At 39.6% G+C, this 22,694-nt stretch overlaps 1 protein-coding gene across 6 annotated transcripts in view; it reads left to right on the top strand.

Annotated features, from left to right (window-relative positions):
- Positions 1-17,781: 17,781 nt before the first annotated feature.
- The window catches only part of CDKAL1 (CDKAL1 threonylcarbamoyladenosine tRNA methylthiotransferase), a 652,719-nt gene continuing 647,806 nt past the window's right edge, over positions 17,782-22,694 (top strand). For 3 of the 6 annotated variants that reach the window (XM_033863886.2, XM_019945111.3, XM_033863888.2), the window contains exons 1-2: positions 17,782-17,848; positions 18,684-18,727. In XM_033863886.2, coding sequence (XP_033719777.1) covers positions 17,796-17,848; positions 18,684-18,727 — 97 coding nt within the window. In that variant the 5' untranslated portion in view covers positions 17,782-17,795. Of the gene's footprint in view, positions 17,849-17,953; positions 18,361-18,683; positions 18,728-22,694 lie in introns of those variants that run through there. The other 3 variants (XM_019945112.3, XM_019945113.3, XM_033863887.2) reach the window with 2 other exon arrangements.

Below are 22,694 nucleotides of genomic sequence, written 5' to 3' on the forward strand. Positions count from 1 at the left end.
TCAGGCCCTAGCTGGGAAGCACTGAGAGAGTTGTTTCTCAATCAGTCCCACAGCCGTCCCAGGATGTTGCTGGAGAATTACAGAATTAACACTACAACTCAAACAAATAAAGTGTTTTAAATAAGGAAATTCGGAACACTTTTCTTTTGTGTCAGTTTTGTGCAAAACATAGAGCCAGATGGGGCTGTGAATATAAACCAGGACTAAGACCTTTTCAATATTTGTAGAAAAGCAATGATTGAGTTGTTTTAGGGCAAGTCTCACAGAGTGTTTCATCTTGGGGGCAACCCAGAGGATAATTGTTAACAGAGTGTCAATATATCAGGTGAGAGCCTTAGAAAATCAGTTCGTACTCCCTAAACTCAGCTTTTGATGGACAGCATCCATTTACCCTTCTTCTTAGAGTGCTCGTTTTATTCTTGTCTCCCCAGCCTTCAGTCCAGATGCTGCAGGTGGCATTCATTCCATGTCCTACTTCCAGACAGTTCATGTGGGATGAACTTTATGGCATGTGAATTTTTTCTTAATAAAGCTGTAATTTAAAAAATAGAATTCATGCAACTTAGTCTGGCTAATTAGAACATTACATTCTCCTGGCTACCGTGAATTTGTTCAGGGACAGTTACATAACCTAATCAAGCTAATAAAAAGAAATGAGACTTTTGCTGGGATCGTTGAAAGGCACACCTTTAATTTTTTTTTTTTATTTTATTTGAATTGAATATGGGAAGATGTTTCTACAGGCAGCCATCTTGTTACCCCCATGGAGCCAGAGAATAAGCCCAACCTTTTTGAGACAAGAAATTGAAATGGCTTTTCCTGATGACATTTTGTTTAACCTTCCTCCCGGTCCAGCCTTGACTGAAGCGATATCTTAATCAAGACTTCACTAACATAAGCCAATAACTTATCTTTCTTTATGTAAGCCAATCTGGATTATGCTTTCTAGTATTTGCAATTAAAAAGAAGTTCTAAATGATGAAGAAATTTATACCAGAATTGGGGTGTAAAGGACACTAAACTGTAGAAACGTCTAGGTTAAGGGTAGTTTCAAGACGAGTGAAGGATCCTCTCTCCTGGGCTGGAAAGTTGGTAACTCTTAACCTTTCATATGAAGTAGGAAACAGCTGGTTGAATGACTGTCGTGTGTTTTATCTTGGGACTCAGACTGTTTATTGACAAAGGATGGAACATTAGAGAACAGTGTAGAACAATGTCAGAATTTTAGAGTGTGTTGGCTATTTCTTGTGGCCTATGTTCTTTTGCTCCAAAAAGGAGGGCTTAGGTTGAAAATGGTTCATCTGAAATCGAAGAGCCAGCATCAATGTTTTTAAAACACTCCTGACCCCACAGATTCTATCCAACCACCTCCCTTAATGTACTTCTTCTGCCTGAGAAAGTGGGCAATTACCATTTACAAAAAACGTGGCTGGAATGTAGGCCTGGAGCAGAATAGCCTCACCTACCTACCCCAGAACATCATTTTGACCTCTTCAAGACAGAGGAGAGGAAGACCCCTAAGCTAAGGCCTGTAGAAGAATAACAGAGCACTGGAATCTGCTGCTAAGGAACAGAAGTCCATAGATCCAGTTCTAGACTCAACTAGCTGTCTGGCTTTTTATTAGCCCAGAGAATTGCATGGAAGCAAAAGCTAACTAAACTCCAAGTCTGGCAAACAAAAACTAGTGACTATTTCACGTCTAAATCTCTTGCCACACTCTTGGTTGCTAAAGAGATGTGACCTCAGGAAGGGAAATCCTCCCCAATGTCCACCTCAAATGTGGCCATGGAGGAAAAGGGACCATTTTGGCCTATTAAGAAACTCACTCCATTGCCAGGATTGGAGACCGAGACCTAGCTGTTCCTGTCCAGTAGTGTATGATGTAAATGGACTGGAGACCGCTGTACGGTTTTTTTCCTACTATTCCCTTTTCCAAAGAAAGGTTGATGGAAGCTTGGTCACCAAGACAGAAGATGACTGACAGATCATGACTTCACTTTTATTTCTGATTCTCTTCTCCAGGTACTTCGGTCCTGGGTATAGAGTGTTGTGTTGGTTCTAGTTGATCAGACTAGAGTAATGTCTGTAAAAGATGAAGGGGGAGCAAGCTGGGTAGTGAAAGCCTTCAGCTTACAACACCGATCATGCAAAATCTGGGTCAGTGCCATGGACGGCTCTGTAGCAAAAACTGCAGTTAGAGTCGTCTGCACTGGACTGAAATGGCTACATATGAATAAGCCTGTCATGCTTAATTATTGCCTGGGGGAGTTGCTAAGAAAGAGCCTCCCCTCCGCTGAGAAGCTGGGGTGGGTTCTGAAGGTGCTGCTGAGGAAGCTGGTAGCTAATTGCACTCGTCCCAGCTGAGCAGCAGGTACTTTCTTGAGAGCAGACCTGCTGGTTGTTCTTCCGTGGCTGCCACAGGGTGATGACCGGTTGATTTGACTATCCTGGCAGTTTGGTTCTCTCATTACCGTGAATACTATTATATATTGGGTATGTTGGGGTGTGTGTGTGTGTGTGTGTGTGTGTGTGCGCGTGTGTGCGTGTGTGTGTGTGCGCGCGTGTGTGCGTGTGTGTGTGCGCGTGTGTGTGCATGCGCGCGCGTGTGTGTGCGCGTGTGTGTGTGCGTGTGCGTGTGGGTGGGTGCGCGTGTGTGTGCGCGCGCGCGCGTGTGTGTGTGCGTGTGTGTGTGTGTGTGCGCGTGTGTGTGCGTGTGTGTGTGTGTGTGTGTGCGTGTGTGTGTGTGCTTGTGTTATTTTTATCATTTTAGTTGGGCTTTGCTAGATTATATGGAGTCACCCAGAGAACTTAGACATTTCAATGGAGCAACTAGACAGGACTTTGAGTTGTCTTATTTTAAGGATGGAGTGGCTGTATTTTGACTGCATATGATATTCCTGTATAGAAGTGTGGGCACGTTTTAAGCTGTACGTATGGAAAGAAGGGTGTGTGGGAATGTTGAGCTGCTGAAAGGAGTGAACTGAGTAGTGAAAATCTGTTTTTCTACCCAGCACCCATTCATCATTCCAATTTTCCTCTATGGGACCACCCTGTCCCACACCAGTCCAGGTACTTTAGAGAGAACTTACTCCACCCTTGCCTCCAGGGGTGGGTGTGGCTCAACCACTGCACGGCATTCCCCCTGCCAGAGGGATTCTAAGGAGAGGCACAGGACCCAGTCAGAGCCAATGATATGCAATGAGCCTTTTTTTTTTTTTGAGATTGTTGAGTGAAAACTAATTTTTCTTTTTTTATGGATTTGAATATGGAAATTGGCCTGGAAACTAATGATAGAGTCTTGAGAATGAAAATGAAGTCAAGATGAATGACAGAGTCAAGATGTGGAGGGAGAAATTGGTCCTGGGTGAAATTATTTGAGGCTCTAAATCCATTTTTGCCTGGAGCATGAACCATCCTAAGATTTAAACATCCTGTTTTACTTAAGGAAATCTAGTTAGTGTGTATACACACACACATCCCGCCCACACGTGTATTATGTATATACACATGCTGTTCCTTTTCTATTTTCTTCTCTATCTACTGCTATATATTAAAAACGAGTTCACACTGACATCTCTAATTCAAATCCGGTACCACAGGGTTCTTCCTTATTTTCTCTGTTTTCCTATTTCTAATTCTCTTGTTAGCGAGAAACTTGGTTCCCACTGTCCTCAATATATTATTTGCTTGATGCTCTTATATGTCACCAATCTCCCACTGTGGCCATCATGCCTCTGCCCCTGTCATAGACACCCTCCTCACCCCACTTGGAATCTGACACCCCACCCCCAGCCTTGGCAGACACTACTCTTACGCTGCCAGGGCTCTGGTAGTTTGTGCCAGGCTGGTACTGGTGCTGTCCTATACGGATATCCTCTTCACCCAACTCCAACTCTGACATCCTAAGTTGGGTCCCCCCTGCTGGATAGTATCCACAGTACGGATGTACCATGGTTTGTTTAACCATTTACCTATTGAAGGACATGTTAGTTATTGCCACTGTGGGGTATTACAAATAAAGCTGCTGTGAACAGTTGTGGACATGTTTTTGTGTTAACATAGGTCTTCGTTTCTCTGGAATAAATGCCCAGGAATGCAATCGTTGGGTAAGAGCATGTTTAGTTTTTTAAGAAACCACCAAACTCTTTTCCAGAGTGGCTCTACCACTTTCCATTCTCATAGTCTAATGGCTTTTTCACCTCATTGTTCAAGAAGGGCAGGGCAAGGGAGGAAGACAAGGGAAGGGAAGGAAAAGAGGAAAAGGAAGAGATAGTTGTAAACTACCACCTATATTTAAGTCTATGTCTGGTTTCTTTAATTTTTTTCTTTTGATCTAGATTTCTGTTTTCATACTATTAACATATCATTTTAATTTTAGTCTATGGAATATTCTTTTTTTTTTTTTTTTTTTTTTTTTTTTTTTTTTTTGCGTTATGCGGGCCTCTCACAGTTGTGGCCTCTCCCATTGCGGAGCACAGGCTCTGGACGTGCAGGCTCAGCGGCCCAGCAGCTCCACATGTGGGATCCTCCCGGACTGGGGCACGAACCCGTGTCCCCTGCATCGGCAGGCGGACTCTCAACCACTGCGCCACCAGGGAAGCCCGGAATATTCTTTTATAAGAACACTTTTCACCAGTTCTTTTTAGCATTATTCTTTAATATTTTGTCCATTAAAAATTTTAAATCCAGGTTTATTGAGGTATAATATGTGTACAATAAAATTCACCATTTTTAGCGTGTACAATTCTAAGAATTTTGACAAATGCACAAAACCGTATAACAACCACCACTATTAAGATATTGAACATTTTTAACACCTTAAAATGTTCCCTCTTGCCCGTTTATAGTCAGCCCTTCCTTTACCCCCAGTTCCTGTCGGTTGATGATCTGTTTTCTGTTTCTATAGTTTAACCTTTTCCAGAATGTCATACAAATAGAATCATGTAGTATGTAGCCATTTATGTCTTTTTTCATGCAGCATATTTTTGTGTATGTTGAGTTCATTCATTCTTCTTGCTGAATAATATTCCATTAAATGTATGTACCAAAGTTCAACTGTTTACTACTTGAAAGACATTGGTTTTTCTGGTATTTAAAAAAATGAATTTCATACACATTTCCTGATTTCTACAAAAATTCTTTTATGATACTAATTTCTTTCCTTTATAATTTTATATTCCTTTTTATTTGCTTGCCATGTCTGTGTTCTTGTTTCTAATTACTGTTTTTTCTTTTTATTGTGTTATATCTGTCATTTGTTATAGTAGTCTCTTTTTAAAAAATCAGCTGTTGATTTTACTTGCGTGTTTTTGTTTTTTCTAAATATGATTTTTAAAATTTTATTTATTTATTTAATTTATTTACTTTTGGCTGCGTTGGGTCTTCCTTGCTGCATGCGTGCTTTCTCTAGTTGCGGCGATCGGGGTCTACTCTTTGTTGCGGTGCACGGGTTTCTCATTGCAGTGGCTTTTCTTGTTGCGGAGCATGGGCTCTAGGCACGTGGGCTTCCGTAGTTATGGTTCGAGGGCTCTAGAGCACAGGCTCAGTAGTTGTGGCGCATGGGCTTCGTTGCTCCGCCCGCGGCATGTGGGAACTTCCCGGACCAGGGCTTGAACCCTTGTCCCCTGCACTGGCAGGTGGCTTCTCAACCACTGCACCACCAGGGAAGCCCCTGTCGTGTGTTTTTAATTTCTAATTTTCTTTACTATGCTTTTAATATTTTTTCACCCAGTGCTTAAAAAGTTTCTAAGATCTTAAATTTAATGTTTATTTAATTAACTATTAGTAATAAAAAATTTGTTTTAGTAATAAAATAATTTTAAAGCATATATTTTCTTTTTCTTTTAACTTTTTTTTTGGCCACGCTGCACAGCTTGCAGGATCTTAGTTCCCTAACCAGAGATTAAACCTGGACACCCCCCAACCCCCTCTCCCTGTAGTGGAAGCGTGGAGTCCTAACCACTGGACTGCCAGGGAATTCCCAGCATATATTTTCTTCTAAGAAGAGTTTACCTGCATTTCACAGTTTTTGAGAAGTACTTTATTATTTTTTTAAATAGATTTTTATTGCATTCTTACTTTTCTCCTTGATAAGTCTATTGTTTAGGAGAATTAAATTTTTTCATGTAATTAGGGTTTTATGGTTTTATATTTTTGTTATTAATTTCTGTTCTTATCACAACTGATGGCCTGGAGAATATTATGTATGCACTATAAATAGAATTCCTGCACCTCATTTAATTTATTACAAACATCAATTAATTCTGTATTTGAAGATGTCAGGACCTTTTATACAATACTTCATCCACTCAGTCTCTCATATTGACAATGGAGAATTAAAATCTCCAGTATAATTTTGATTCTGTCAATTGCCTGTATTTCTAACAAATGCATATACACCAGGGCTTTGACACTTGGTTCACATTCTCTACCTAATTTCTGCCACTTTTCCAGGTAAATTATACATTCTATTTCTTAGTGTCAGCGTTCCTTAATCTCTACTCCAACTCTTACTTCCTTTCAACAGACCACTCTCCTGGCCACATCCTGGACCTTGTTACAGTTTGGGGCTCCTCTACCTTTGACATCTCACTCTCAGACCACATCCTTCCCCTTGATTCCAGGCTCCCACAAAGCAACAAACTCATCTAACCATGCCTTGTAGTCTCTCAGCTCTTTTCCTTCTTCCAGTTGGATTTATCCCATTTTGGATTCTTGTTCTTCTCAATCCAATTTGACCCTCATTTTCAGCCACTTCAACTTTGTTCTCACTGGAACCTTCAATTTCTTTCCCTTCCTGTCTTTCTGTTATATCTGTCCTACAGATTCCCAACCCTGGGTCAATACATTCATCTGCCTTCTCTGTCAAGACATTCATTCAGCTACTTTCAGGGGCTGCAGAATCAGTAAAGATTCTTCATTGACAATGAGAAACCAACTGGAGCTAGCTTCAAGGAAGGAAATTAACATGAATTAACATAATTAACAAATTAACATTTGTACCCACTCCAGGACTTCTCTCTTCATTTTCATCTCTGTTTCTCTCTGCCCAACAGTTCTTTCTTCTCTTATTCTCTCTCTTTGGAACACCTTTCTCTTCTCCACAGTTACATGGAAGCTCCCTTATAAGCAACTCTTCTGTTAGATGTCAAAACTGATATTGGACTCTCTTAGTCTCAATTTTGAATTCATAGGGAAAGACCTCTGATTGGACCAATTTTGGTCAGAGGTCAACTCTAGAGTGATCAATTAGGGACAGAGGGCATGGTAATGTTTTATAAAAGTGGCAGCTGGGGACTGTTGTTACCATGGGATAGTTGTTACCATGCGCTCATCCATGAATTTACGGCCAGGATTAGGATATGGTGGCGGAGCTCGCCCAAGTTATATGTACTCGTAGAATCCAGTACGTATTGTGGTCAGAGGAATACTAGGCTCTGATTGAACTGGTCTTGGTCACTTTCCCATTAGTAGAGGCTGAAGTAGTCCATGGCCACCTGAACCACATAGAATCAGAGTAGGTTCTTCTGGATAGAGAAAAACAATGACTATCTGATCTAGTTGCTAAATGATAGATGAGGAAGCTGAGAAATTTCCTGGTGCATCTATTTATTGAAAGTTTAACATATGCAGGGCTAGGCTATGATCTGAGTAAGTTTTTACTCAGTATGTTTTCGTTGCTTTATTTGAAGTTAAAAAAAAAATCTTACTGGGCTTCCCTGGTGGCACAGTGGTTAAGAATCCTCCTGCCAATGCAGGGGACACCGGTTCGAGCCCTGGTCCGGGAAGATCCCACATGCCGTGGAGCAACTAAGCCCATGTGCCACAACTACTGAGCCTGCGTTCTAGAGCCCGCGTGCTGCAACTACTGAAGCCCGCACGCCTAGAGCCTGTGCTCTGCAGCAAGAGAAGCCACTGCAATGAGAAGACGGCGCACCGCAACCAATGAGAAGACGGCGCATCGCAACGAAGAGTAACCCCCACTCACCACAACCAGAGAAAGCCCGTGCGCAGCAACAAAGACCCAGTGCAGCCATAAATAAATCTATATATAAAAAAAATCTTAGAATGTTAAAAATATCCACATTCCTTGCCAGATATCAATTTTTTTTCAAAGTCAAATAAAAATGACTTTAGATTATTTTGGATTAACCACACCATTGTTTCCCTCCATTAGCCGAGATAATCAGCAATCAACTAAATAAACTTATATGTATCATTTGTCTAACAAAACATCACAATTTTGTCAAAACAAGTCAACTTCAGGGAATACAGTTTTGCTCTGAGCAAATTCATTTAGGATATGAATTCTGCCCATGTTTACGTATAACATAATTAAATATATGCTTTGAAAATAATTGCTGTAATTATTCAGTGAGTGCCTTTTTTCTAAACATTTTTTTCTGCCTCCTTACAAATCATTTATTGAGAAATTAAAGAAGGTAAGTATAAGAACACAACAAAGAAGACAAAAAGTCTTGTTTCCCTTATTTTTTTCCTGGCTTGCTTTTCCTTTTGGTCTCTGCTATTACTCTCCAACTGAATGGACAACAACCCCAAGGGGGTCTTTGAGAACTTTAGAATAACCAATAATCCAAAACTGGACACTCCGTCTTCTTCCTCCCCTCCTAGCTGTTGCAGTTTAAACCTGGTTTCTCTGTAGCTTCAGGGAGTATATTCTCATGAAATCAGCTACCGCAAGAGTTGTTCTGTTCTCTAGTAGAGAGTTTCTGACTAGTAAAGCCCTCCGTGGCCTTTATTATTCCCATCACTCACTCTCAAAGAGATTTTCTCTCCGTGGAATTGCAAGTCTCTGAATTTCCCCTACAGATTTATCACTTGTAAGAAAGTATTTGGAAAGAAGCCAGTGAGAGATATGACTAATAGAGAGCATTTAATGAATGCATTTTTAAAAACAAAAGCCATGAGTATCTATGGTTAAAAAGAAAAAAAAAGAAAAAGAAAAAAAGGATTTTCTGTTTCCACATTTTCCTGGCAGTGACAACATTCTGATGCTTGCCAGTGAAATATATCTCCAGTATAATATTTTAGTTGACTCTTGGTCACTACTAATGTCTTATTAGAAAGCTCTAGTTTTTAAAAAGTCACATTTCTTTTTTTTTGCAGTACGCGGGCCTCTCACTGCTGTGGCCTCTCCCGTCGCGGAGCACAGGCTCCGGACGCATAGGCTCAGCGGCCATGGCTCACGGGGCCCAGTAGCTCCGAGGCGTGTGGGATCTTCCCGGACCGGGGCACAAACCCGTGTCCCCTGCATCGGCAGGCAGACTCTCAACCACTGCGCCAGCAGGGAAGCCCAAAAGTCACATTTCTTTAAATGTGTTTTTTAAAATAACATGAGCCAAATGTATTTGATTTTTTTAAACTAGGTGAACAGCCTTTATTTATTTTCCGAATATTTATATCTCAGTTACTATGATATAATGCTTAGAAAATAGTCACTGTCCTTTCTCAGGAATATGACTTCAGCAGTTTCCCCCTCTCTGTACAATACCGTGGGTTTCCCCATCTCCAAGGGATTGTTCACATTTAGCATTATCATCATGCTCTTGTTTGTCCTATCTTAAAAGAATTTTTTCCTTCCTTTTGAACCCATTTTCTCCACTGCTACAGTCCTATATTTTCACCCCTCTTTGCAGTAAATCTTCAAAGTTGTCTGTAAGTCCTATCTCCAGTTCTCTTCCCTTCCTCCCCCTTGAATCCACTTCATTCAACTTTTACTCACTCCGCTCCACCAAAACTACCCTTCCAGGTTGCTCCATTCAGTGATTTATTCTCAGCCTTCATCTTACTTGACCTATCAGCATAATTTGACAGTTGATCATTCCTTCCTCCGTGACATACTTTTATCATTTGGCTTCTGGGATACAACACTCTTAGTTTTCTTCCTACCTCACTAGTTGTTCCTTCTCAGTTTTCTTTGCTGATTCTTCTTCGCCCTCATCTTAGTATTGGAGTGCCCCCAGGTCTCAGTCTTTGATCCTCTTCACTTTTTATATCAATTCTAATCTCATTTAGTGTTTTGGCTTTATATATCATCTATATGCCAGTAACTCCCAAATTTATATCTTCAGCCTAACTTTCTCACCTAAACTTCAGAATCATAATTATAACTGCCAAGTTAACAGTCCAGTTGGATGGCTTATAGATATCTCAAGTTTAATAGGTTTAAAACTGAGCTCCTGAAGTAACGCCACCCAACAGCAATGAGCTCATGTCCAGTTCCTAAATACCATTTCCCATTAAAAGGAACCACTACTCCTTGGAGAGCTGGCTGATTCCAGGGATAGGGCAGAGAAAGTGCAAGATGAGCCTAGGGTATCTTGTGGAGCCAGAAAATAAAGAAATGCAAAAAAAAAAAAAAAAAAGCAGGAATTCCCTGGCAGTCCAGTGGTTAGGACTCTGCACTCTCACTGCCAAGGGCCCAGGTTCAATTCCTGGCGAGGGAACTAAAATCCCACAAGCCGCACGGTGCAGCCCCCCCCCCCAAAAAAAAGCAGACATGTCAAAAGAACACAGATGCTAACCTGAAGGCCAATGGTTTGGCCAAGCTCATTTAATAATAAAAGTAGAAGGAGTAATGGAAATGGAAAATTACCATTTGTCAAGTAGCACAGTAATAATTCTTGTCTACCAGAATCACCTAAAATGGTGGGCAAATATACTCTGGGAAACAGGATACTTATATACTCTCAAAGTATCTTCCCACGAGACACTTACTAATAATAATGGGAAAAATAGTAACTTTACATTGCAGAGGCCATGTTCAAAGTACATCACTGGTAAATGAGACCTATGAACATCACGTACCTCCTGATACGATGGGCTGAGAGGGGCACAGCATCACTTCTGTAGTAGTATTGCCAAAAATTCGTAACCTGAATTTAGTCATCAGCAAACATCAGACCAACTCAAATTGAGGGACATTTTACAAAATAACTGATCTGTATTCTTCAAAAGTGTCCAAGTCAGGAAAGACAAAGGAAGAATGAAGAACAGTCACAGATTGGGTATCATATCAATGTTAATAGTATCGTATCAATGTTAATTTCCTGGTGTTGATAATTATTCTTTGGTTATGTAAAATGTTATCATCTGGGGAAGCTGGGTGAAGGTTATACGTGAATTAATTGTAATAATTTTGCAACTTAAAAAAATCTAAAGTTATTTCAAAAGAAAAAAATAATAAAAGGCAAACAAATTAAGAATATACTGAAACCTGATTTCCCCCTTCTGCAATCTATTCCATCTCCATTGATAGCAATTTCATTCTTCTTATAGTCCAGGCCCAAAACTTGGAAGTCAGCATCCTTTATTTCTCTTTTTTTCTCTTATACCCTAAATCCAGTCTACAGGAAATTCTATGGGTTGCATCCTCAAATATGTCCAGAATCTAACGACTTCTTATCACCTCCTCCTCTTGCCTCCCTAGTCCAGGATGCCATCAGTACCTGCCTGGATTATTGCAACAGCTTTCTAACTGACATCCTCGATCCACCCCTCCTCTCAAAACCTTCTGAAGCCTCCCATTTCTTCCAGAGTAAAAGCCAGAGTTCTGACTGTGGCCCATGAGGCCACACATGATCTGGTTTTGTTCACTCTGTGACATCTTTTCCTATTTCTTATTCCATTCCAACCACTCTGACCTTCCTGCTCTCTCTCTCTCTTTTTTAAAAAAAATTTATGTATTTATTTTTCTTGTGGTATAGTTGACTTACAATACTATGTAAGTTTCAGGTGTACAACATACAAGAATTTAGATTCACAATTTTTAAAGGTTATACTCCACTTATTGTTATAAAATATGGGCTGTATTCCCTGTGTTGTACGATATATCCTTGTAGCTTATTTATTTTATACAGAGTAGTTTGTTCCTCTTAATCCCCTGCCCTTGTCCTGCCCCTCCCCCACTTCCCTCTCCCCACTGGTAACCACTAGTTTGTTCTCTAATACCTGAGTCTGTTTCTTTTTTGTTATATTAACTAGTTTTATTTTTTAGAGTCCACGTATAAGTGGTATCATATAGAGTATTTGTCTTTCTCTGTCTGACTTATTTCACTAAGCATAATAATACTCTCCAGGTCCATCCATGTTGTTGCAAATGGCAAAATTTCATTCTTTTTTATGGCTGAGTTGTATTCCATCATATATATATATCACATCTTTATCCATTCATCTGTTGATGGACCCTGCCATCTCTTGAACATGGCAGGTGTGCTCTTCCCTTAGAGGCTTTCCACTGGCTGGTCCCTTTTACTTGAATGCTCTTTCCCCACACATTCCTTTGCTAACCTTCTCATCTTTTTCAAGCTTTTGCCTAAAGGTCTTTTTCTCAATGAGCCTACCAATGTAGGCTTAAAAATTGCAAGTCCATCTTAAAAATTGCAATCCTCACTCTTGGTTCTCCTTAATCTGCAGCAAATTTTTGGCCATTTTATCACCTCTGAACACAATATATAATTTTTATTTATATCATATTTATTATGTATTATCTATCTCTACCTGCTGTCATATGAACTGTTAAGAGGGCTGAGATCTTGGTCTGTTTTTTTTTTTTTTCCCCCCGAGTGTTAAAACCGTCCTCGGTGCACTGTATATACTCAATAAATATATTATTATATAACTCAGTAAGTTTGTTATTTGAGTCATATATTACTGAAGGACAGAGAAAACATCATATGTCTCTTTCCCAATCAGGGAGTTAGACAACTGTTATAAATTGTTTAAAAGTTAAGAGAATATGTAAAAATAAGATGAGCCAGGACTCTTGGTTGCAAGTGAAAGAAATCCACTCAAGTTAGCTTCAGGGATAAAAAGGGGGATTTACTTGTTCACAGAACTGAAGAGCTCAGAAGTAAATCTAGCTCCAGGCATGTGGATGTGCGGGGCTTACAGCTGTCCTCAGAACTTACTGATTTCTCCCTACATCGCTCAGCTCTACTTTCCTCCGAAATAGCCTGGGTCTCAGGCAGGTGTTCTCCACGTGGTGGTCCTGGAAGCTCCAACCACAGATTCTCCCACTTGACTGAGAGCCCAGAATTCACTCTGGCCTGGCATGGGTTACCTGCCCTGAGGCAAGGGAATGTGGTGATCTCGTGGCTTTGGCCTGGGCCACAGAAACAGCTCCCAAACCACCCACAGCGAGAGTGGGAGAAGGAAAAGATACAGTTAATTACAGAAATGAGCCAAACCAATTTGTGTAAATTGATAGAATAGTTGACATTAGAAGTATAGCACTCTGACCTCTAGTGGTTAGATTACATGGAGAAAATTCAGCGTTAGCCCAAAGACAACAGCAGGTTAATTTATTTCACATCATGTTTTATATAATCTTTTCTCAGTTTATTTAAGAACATCAGTGTCCTTTCCTTTTATCCTCTACATTGAAGCATTCACCTCTTTGGGGCAAATTTTCTTTTGACTGTTCTTGTATCCTTTCTTTTTTCTCTATTTCTACAATCACCATCTTTCTTCTTGGTTTCATATTTAGACCACTGTGATAATCTCCAAACTTATTTCCTTATTTTTAATCCTTTACGAAAACAAACACCTGAAAAGCCTTGCTTAAAAACTTCTTTAGTTGTATGGTGTCCAGCTGGGGAATTTATTCTGACAGTTTATCAGATCCAATAAAAACCCCTGGGTCTAGCAGTAATTTTCATGTCCCCCTCATCCTTTTGTAATTAAGAAATTCCAGTTAGCTTTCCACCACATGCGGTGGGAAGCTAACATAAATAATAATATATTTGCATAATACATGTTGACCTGCTGAACTTTAGAAATTGAGAACACATACTTTTCTTATCTCATATATAATAGATTAATCCATTTTAAATTTCATTCTACTAAACTTATCTAATATTCTACACAGAAAATTTCATATACACTTACTATCATTTTTCAAGAGTGAATTAAATGCATGATTTATTTATCATAAAAAGATACTGATTGGAACAAATTTATAAGTACATTAGCTAATTACTCAAATCATAAGCTAAATCTAAAATATGTGCTCCTAAAAACAAAACAAAAACAAAAATAAGATATGTGCTCTTAATTTTTTTTTAATTAATTAATTAATTTTTTGGTTTTTATTTTTGCGTTTGTTCTTCATTGCTGCGTGCAGGCTTTCTCTAGTTGCAGCGAGCAGGGGCTGTTCTTTGTTTCGGTGCGCAGGCTTCTCATTGTGGTGGCTTCTCTTGTTGCAGAGCACAGGCTCTAGGGCACATGGGCTTCAGTAGTTGTGGCACAAAGGCTCAGTAGTTGTGGAGCACAGGTTTAGTTGCTCTGTGGCATGTGGGATCTTCCCGGACCAGGGCTCGAACCTGTGTCCCCTGCACTGGCAGGTGGATTCTTAACCACTGCGCCACCAGGGAAGTCCCTGTGCTCCTAAATTTTTATAACTTTATTTTATTCTTTCTTGATTAGTGGCTGAGATGGTAAGAATTCTCTAACTTCATTATTGCCCACATTTTCTCTTCAATTTTCACTGTAAAGAATATTAAAAGATTGAGTTAATTACTCTGAAGGTTTATAGATTTTATTGCACATTTCCCTTATCATTCTTTTTTCTCTCCATTGTTTTTCTTTATTTGAAATTTCACATTTTTAATGAAAGTATACCGTTTCTTTCTTCTGAAGTATAGAGTAAAAAAAAAAAAAAAGTCCCTGAAGTCAGACTGTTTGAGCTTCAGTTTTCTTCTCTGTAAAAAGGGGATAATGAGGATAATAATACTACTCCTAATTTATAGGATTACTTACAGAGTCATTGTGATGAAAACATTTGATAATTCACATGGAGGGCTTAGGACGGTCACTGGCACACACATATAAGGTCTCAAAAAATGTTAGGTTTTACTATTATTTTATAGATTCACTTGCATTTTTAGCATGTCTTTGTATACACGAATTGGTTTGTCTACCACCAACATTTATAAAGCATTTAATATATTGTTGGCTGATAAAACAATAACAATATGGAGCGTCTATTCTTGTGAAGTTTACAATCTAATTTGAGAAACAAGGCATAAATATTTAAAATTTGTAAACAAAATGTGGTATATACATACGATGGAATATCATTTAGCCTTAAAAAGAGAGGATATTTGACATGCTACAACACGGATGAACCTCAAAGACATTATACTAAGTGAATTAAGCCAGTAACAAAAGGACAAATACCGTATGATTCCCCTTATATGAGGAACCTATAGTAGTCAGATTCATACAGACAGAAAGTAGAATGGTGGCCATCAGGGGCTGGGGAAAGGGGGATTAGGGACTTACTGTTTAACAGCTTGAGAGTTTAAGTTTGGGGAGATGCAAGTGTTCTGGAGATGGATGGCTGCACAAAAATGTGAATGTACTCGGTGCTACTGAACTGTACACTTAAAAACAGTTAAAATGGTAAATTTTATGTTATGTATATCTTATAATAAAAAGATTTAAAATTTAAATATTCATATGAAAGAAAATATTACAGTGTAACAGATAAACCACTAAATTATAAATTATCAAATGTCATTTTATTTATAAAATGCATCCACTTATTTTTTGAATAAATAATACATCTTCATGGTCCAAAAATAAAAGGTACAAAATGATATACAGGGAAAAGCAAATCTTCCTTTAGCCACTCAGTTCCTTTTCCCAGAGACATGACTCCATTACCAATTATTTATATATTCTGCCACAGATTTTATACATGTCTAAAACTGTAGTTATAACTATAGTCATACACTCTATGCACTATGTTGCAAATTTCTTTTTCCACTTAAGAATAGATAGTGCATTAAATGCAACCTTTTTCTTTTTCAGGAGCTGTAGACACCATAAAGATATTTAACCAATTCCCTACTGAGAAGCCAGAGAGAGTTTTCAGTCTTTTGCTATTGCAAGCAATCTTTCAAAGAATAATCTGGCACATATGTCATTTTGTATAACTGTGAGCATTTCCATAAGTTAAATTCCTAGAGGTAGTGTCACTGGCTTTTCAAATAATTCAGATTAAAACTGCCTAAAGAGACAGATTTCACCAAAGAAGTACTGGTGTCAGTTGCTTTATCTCCAAACTTGGAAACTTCCTTGTATCCTCATCTACACCTATCAGTCTCTAAGTCCTGCTGATTTTACCTCCTCAGTCTCTTCTGTCCTCCCTTTTCATTTTCCCATTGCTCACAGCCAACAACTTGATTTAGGCTTTTCACTATTTTTTTCATGTGTGAAATGTTGTCCTCAAACCCATCCTCCTGAGAGAATATTCTGCTCAGACATTTTCATGCTACCCAATACATCCAGGATTAGGTCTAATGTCTTTATTTTAGCAAACAAGGCTCACCTTAATCTGATCCCTGCACTTTCCTTTCCAGCCTTCTCTGCTATCATCCAACTTTACTCTTTTTTTCAGGCCCCCATGCATTGGCCCTCACTGTCTCCCCAGCGTGGAATACCTTTGTCCATTTCCCTCACTTCACCCCTGGGGGAAGTCCTGATCTCTCTGTTGTGCTCCACAGGCCTCTTGCGTTCATCTTCCATAGGGATTGCTATTCTCTACTGAAGCTATATCCTTGCAGTAGCCTGAAAGGGTGGTAGGGAGTGTCTTTCTTCTTTTCTAGCTCCAGCATCCAGCAAGTGCATATCATATGGTATGCACTCAATGAAATTTGTTTGAACTTAACCAGATCTTGGGGAGAAGGGGTACAATCATTCATTGATTCAACATATTTATTGAGAGGCTATTAAGTGCAAGATTATGAGCTAGGCAGTGGGATGACCACCAAGAAGAAGGTTATGAGCTAGGCAGTGGGATGACCACCAAGAAGAAGGGCCTACTTTTGGTCTAGTGAAAGAGATGAGGCAACATAAACACACAATTCTAATTCAGCTGCGTGAAGACTGCTGTGGACCTTAGGTCACAGTTCAGATTTTTTTTTTTGGATGAGCAAAGCGTGCCATTTTAGCTAGAGGGAAATGCACTAGGAAAGTCATTTACAAAATAACTCAATTGCCCCAAATCACTGTGAAACGCAGAGTCACGCATAATTTCGACTTCCTTTCATGTCTATTGTCTTCACTTTCTAAAGTGGAAATGCTTTTCTGGTAAACAAGGTCAGTGTCTGGGGTAAAGAATAATAAGGTGAGATTAACTCATGTAAGGTAACCAGGTCAGAATCTGTATATACTCCATGAAAGTTGTCTTTCTCTGCTAAACTGCTGCTCCTAGACTGTCTTCTAAGCATTAAAACCAACCAACCAACAAACAAAAAACAACAAAAAACCTTGCTTGGTGTTAAATGATCTATATTAAGTTTAATCCAACTGTTATCTTTTTACCCTTCTCCATTTTCTTTAATATGACCTCTTTTCACAAAAGGTCGAGGAAGCTGGGAAAATGTAATGAAAAGAGCAGATTCTCTGGGAGTCCGGCAGAGTTGGGTTTAGCACAGAGGACAGTCACTACTACCAGAATCACTTTGGGCACGTAATCAAACTCCCAGTTTCCTCTTTTGTAAAATAAGTATAATAATAAATGAGGAGATAATGTTTATGGAAAGCTCTGAACACAGTACTCGACACGTAGTAAGAGCTCAGGAGAAGGTAGCTATTAAACGATTCTAAGAACTCGAGGTCTTGAAGGTATTATTTTCGTTCTGGCAACCAAAAGAATCGTTAAATGAAATCATTACTAAACCAAGTTGAACCTGAACGCACACTTCCAGTAATTTGATCTCTCTGGGCCACCGTCTGCGAGCATGCGTAAAAAAGCGTGGCGGGACGTATGTGTCATGGCGAGCTCCATCTAAAGTCGCTGCAGTTTCCGGAGAGTGGCGTGTAGGTTCTCTTACTTTTGGCTGGCTTGTTGTTTCGTGACTGCTGGGTTAAGGGTGGCGGGTGGATCAGTGTGGGGCAGAGTTTGGCCAGAGTTCCTTTTACGGCGGAGCCTTGTTTCCCCAGTTTTAGTCTTTCTCGGGAGGCTTGCTGGTTTGTTTCGCAGTTAAAAGGGAACTTACCAGCTGAGCTGGGGGAATTGGGAGGCAGGTAGCGCTGCCAGGAGTGAGGACGGGTCTTTGGCCTTATGTGCTGCAGGGCTGTAAGGAGTATTTAAGGGAACTCGTTGCGTATTGTCAAATCTAACTTCATTCGTTTTACCACTTTCTGCGTTAGTGAGTTTGTGGGACGGGACAAGGCTTTCACAGTTACCTAGCTTTCACAGAGCTGTATCTCAGAAATTTAAACTGAAGTTGGTCTGAAGATTAGGTGTCTTGATTTTTCACTTTTCTTTCTTGTTTACTGATAAAACCTCTTTCTGAATCTCGGGACGATACGGGTCTTTCGTGTGTCAGGTGATGTGGATACTTACTTAATTGCCATATTTCTGTTTTGTAGTTCTCGGTATTACTTGAATCACGCAGACGTGTTGTAGTGCTGGATAGTATTTATTAACTATGGCCAGACGCTGGATCTCAGTCATAGCAAATGTGGCAGATGTTAACACACCTGGCCTAATCAGAAAGAAATTGGGAGTAATATGGAACATCATTAACCCTGATGTATAAAGTAGCTTTTTATGGAGTTTAATCCCTTTTAGGTAGTTTTAAAGAGCCCTTACCGTGGTTTTGTGAAGTTGTTGCGAGCTTGCTTTTTCTAATCAGTTTTCATTTTCCAGACTCATCTTTCAAGAAGATTTGAGACTAATTGCGAATAATCAAGGTACTCATTTATTTTAAGCCTTTTATGTTGGAGTGACGTGTTACATATTATAACGTGCAGAAAGGTAGCCTAATTTTAATTTCTTAGTGATTTTGCCACCATCATTATCTGGAAACGCCAAGATCTCCCTATCACTAAATCCAAGAAACGTTTTCATTCATTTTACTTAACTTTGCATTACCTGCATTGAGCAGCGCTGACCGTGTCCACCTCTTTCACATGCTCGCTTCCTTTTCCTTTTGTGACCCACTGATTTTCTTCTTCTCTAGTGGCTTCTTCTTGATCTCCATTATAGGCTGGTTCTCTTCCGTATGGCAGGTAAACATGGAGTTCCTTAAGGCTTGGTTCTGTCCTCTTTCCAATTAGAAGAAATTCTGTTCTCTTTCTCTGGGTGAGCTAATGCACAACCTCATCAACATTGTTGTTCTCTGTCTTTTTTATTCTAGCCATCCTAGTGTGTGTGAAGTGGTGTCTCATTGTGATTTTGATTTCTATTTTCTTGATAGCTAATGATGTTGACATCTCATCATGTTATTGGTCGTTTGCATATCTTCTTTGGAGAAATGTCTGTTCAAATCCTTTTTTCATTGGGTTATTTTTCTGTTGTTGAGTTGTAAGTGTTCTGTATGTATTCTGATACCAGACCTTTATCAGACATTTGATTTGCAAATATTTTCTCCAATTGTATGAGCTCTCTTTTCACTTTCTTGATAGTGTCCTTTGAAGCGTGAAAGTCTTAAATCTGAAAGTCTTACATGTAAGTCCAGTCTGTTTTCTCTTTTGTTGCTTATTCTTTTGGTGTCATAACTAAGAAATCAGTGCTTAATCTAATGTCATGAACATTTACACCTGTCTTATCTTCTAAGAGTTTTATAGCATTAGTTCTTAAATTTAGGTCTGCAATCAATTTGAGTTAATTTTTGTATGTGATGTGAAGTAGGAATCCAACTTCATTCTTTGCATGTGGCTATCCAGTTGTCCCAGCACCATTTGTTGAAAACACTACTCTTCTCCCCATTGAATTTTCTTGGCACCCTTGTTGAAAATCAGCTGACCAGGTAATACATTTTTGACAAGCATTCTGGATGATTTTTGTGAAAGAATAACTCTAGGACGGTGATTCTCAAACTGTAGTGCACATCATAGTCACCTGGAGGGCGTGTTAAAGATTGCTGAGCTTTACTCAGAGTATCTGGTTCAGTAGATTTTGGGTGGGACCCCAGACTTCTCATTTCTAACAAGTTCCCCAGTGACCCTAATTGTGCTGGTGTGGGAACCACACTGTGAAAACTACTGGTGTAGGACTTTGGTTCACAACTGTGGCAACACATATGAGAATTACTGGAAAGTTTTAAAAAATATTGATGTCCAGGCTCCGTTCTAGCGATTGGTTCAACTAGCGCAGGGCTCAGTTGTCCGTAATTTTCCATAGCTCCTCAGGTGACTATAAAGAACACTCAAGACTGAGAACCTTTGCTGTAGGAGAACAGTGGTTCTCAATCAGAGGTGTATAGTGGAATCACCTGGGCAGGTTTTACCTTCCCATCCTTAAATTCCTCTCTGGAGAATGGGGCCCGGGTATTTGCTGTTCTAAAGGTCTCCTAATAAATCACCTCTGTAAGTAACCAGTACTCTATATTATTCTCTCTTCATCATTTTCAATATCTCCTTTTTTCACTTACTGTTTTTATTTCCTTTATTAAACTTGATTTCCTCTACCTTTGAGAAGAAACTTTCTGCGATGCTGTTGTTCCATTTAACTACTATCTTGTTTTCCTTTTATTCTCCAACTTTCATTATTATTCACTTAGTTAATAATTTCTGAAGGCTAACAATTCCATTTACCAGTTCGTTGGCAGTAAGAACTTAAGCTGATTAATAGTGATGAGTGAGTTTGTTCAGGTGCTTATTATATGCAGCCAGGTTTAGGAACCTCTGCATTATATATTTGTCTCTTTTGTCTCCCTAGAGTGAATTTCTGCAAATGGAATTGCTGGGCAAAAGGATATATGTGTTAAAGTTTGATATGTATTGCCAGATTGCCCTTCAGAAAGGGTATGTCGGTTTTACCATGCTTTCTGCTAGCAGTTGGGTGTTTGTCAGTCTTTGTTATCAACGGGGTAGATGGAAAATAACTCCTTGTTTAAACACGTGCCCTTAGTGTGTTTGAGCATTCTTTCCTATGCTTAACGGCTATTTGCATTTCTTAAGTGTGTTGCCGGTTTTGCCTTTGCCCATTTTTTTCTGGAATGTTTTTCTTTCTTAGGGTTGCCTTAGACTCTTGTATTATTTGTGCCTTGCCAATGAGGCAGAGCCATGTGGGGAGAGCTTGGTGTTGAGAGAGGGCCTAGGTTCTAATTTTAGCTCTATCAGTGGACAAATCTTTTAGCTCCTCTGGACTTCAGTTCTGTAAAATAAGAGGCTTAGCAGTGTTCCTTGCTTCCCTAACTCTGATATTGTATGTCTACTGCAGTGGACCCCTCTCATCTCTCTTCTTCCATACTGTTTCCCTTCAGTGGATCCATAAGCAATTGTGTATGGGATGTAAATATTGTGTAATTAAAAAAAATTAATATATGTCATTCAATTCATAATCCTTCAGTAGTTCTTCAGTAACATTGAAAGGCACTACCTGGTCTTAGCCTTTCTCACTTAACTTGGTTATTTCATAGAGTCATAGTTTATAGAAGAAGCCGTAGGGGTTAGGTATTTATTTCACCTTCCCACCTACTGTAAGAATTTCCTCCTATGTTACAGAAAGGCTAGCTAAATTCAGCTGAAGCAAGTGTTTATTTATCCATTCATTCAACAGATATTCTACACCTGCTGTGTGCTAGGCATTGTTACAGGTGTTGTAGATACAGTGGTGAAAAAGAGATGACACCTTTGTTCTTATGGCGCTTACACTGTAGTGAGAAAGACAGATGCACTTATATACCTACCTGGAGTCAGGTAGGTAAGTGTTATGAAGAAAAATGAAGCATAAAGGGGGTTAGAGGCCGGTGAGAATGTGTGGGATGCCTAATCGGTGTGTGCTTATTTTAGATAGGGTGATTAGGAAAAGGCCTCTCCAAGGTGTCATTTGAGTAGAGAAGTAGGCAGCAAGGCATACGAATATCTGGGGATGATATTCAAGGCCGAGGAAGAGCAAGTGTGAAGGCCCTGAGTCAGAAGCTAGTTTGGCCTGCTCAGAGAATGTCTGAAAGATTATTATAGTTGGGGCAGAGTGGGAGGTAGCAGAGGGGGCATATTTTGTTAGACCGGGTCGTGTACAGTAAAAAGTATTTATTGAGAAGCTGTAGTGTGCTAGACAGTTCTAGGCACCACCTGGGATAAAGCAGTGAGCAAAGCACCCAAAAGCCTTTACCTCCCCCTGCCCCCCCCATCCCCCTGGGAGTGTATATCCTAGTAGAAAGAGATAGTAAACAAAATAATGAAGATATTTTCATGGAGGAAGAAATTTTCCTCTACCCTTCTAGGTTCTTCTGGCTGGTCTAGAATTAAACTGACAGATTAACAGGAGGCTAATCAAATGAAAGTTTAATAACATGCATACATGGGGAGACCCAGGCAAACAGTAACTCTCCCAAGTGGTTGAAACCGTTGCCTTAAACCCTTCTGTCTTCAGCTAAAGACAAAAGAGGATCTTGGGGTAGTGGTTTGGGACCTCAGAGGGGAGGAAGGCAGTTGCCAGGCCGTGGAAAAGCAAATGTTTGGTAACAGAGGAATTTTAACAAACAGACTTTGCTAGGTTCCTCCCTGTCTGCACACGTAGTTCATGCTCTAGTTATCTGTGGTGATTACTCCCTTCCTGGAACAGGTGCTCTGTTTACACGCTTTTAGGCATTTACGGGGAAGGTCAGAGTTTCTTCCTGAATCTTTTGGTCCTTGATTGTTTTCAGCTCAGAATAATCTGCGTGGCAAGCAGACATTTTGGGGTGGCAAGTTTACTCCCCTGTAGTATCTA

Source organism: Tursiops truncatus, chromosome 10, assembly GCF_011762595.2.
Source record: "Tursiops truncatus isolate mTurTru1 chromosome 10, mTurTru1.mat.Y, whole genome shotgun sequence".
Taxonomy (NCBI): domain Eukaryota; kingdom Metazoa; phylum Chordata; class Mammalia; order Artiodactyla; family Delphinidae; genus Tursiops; species Tursiops truncatus.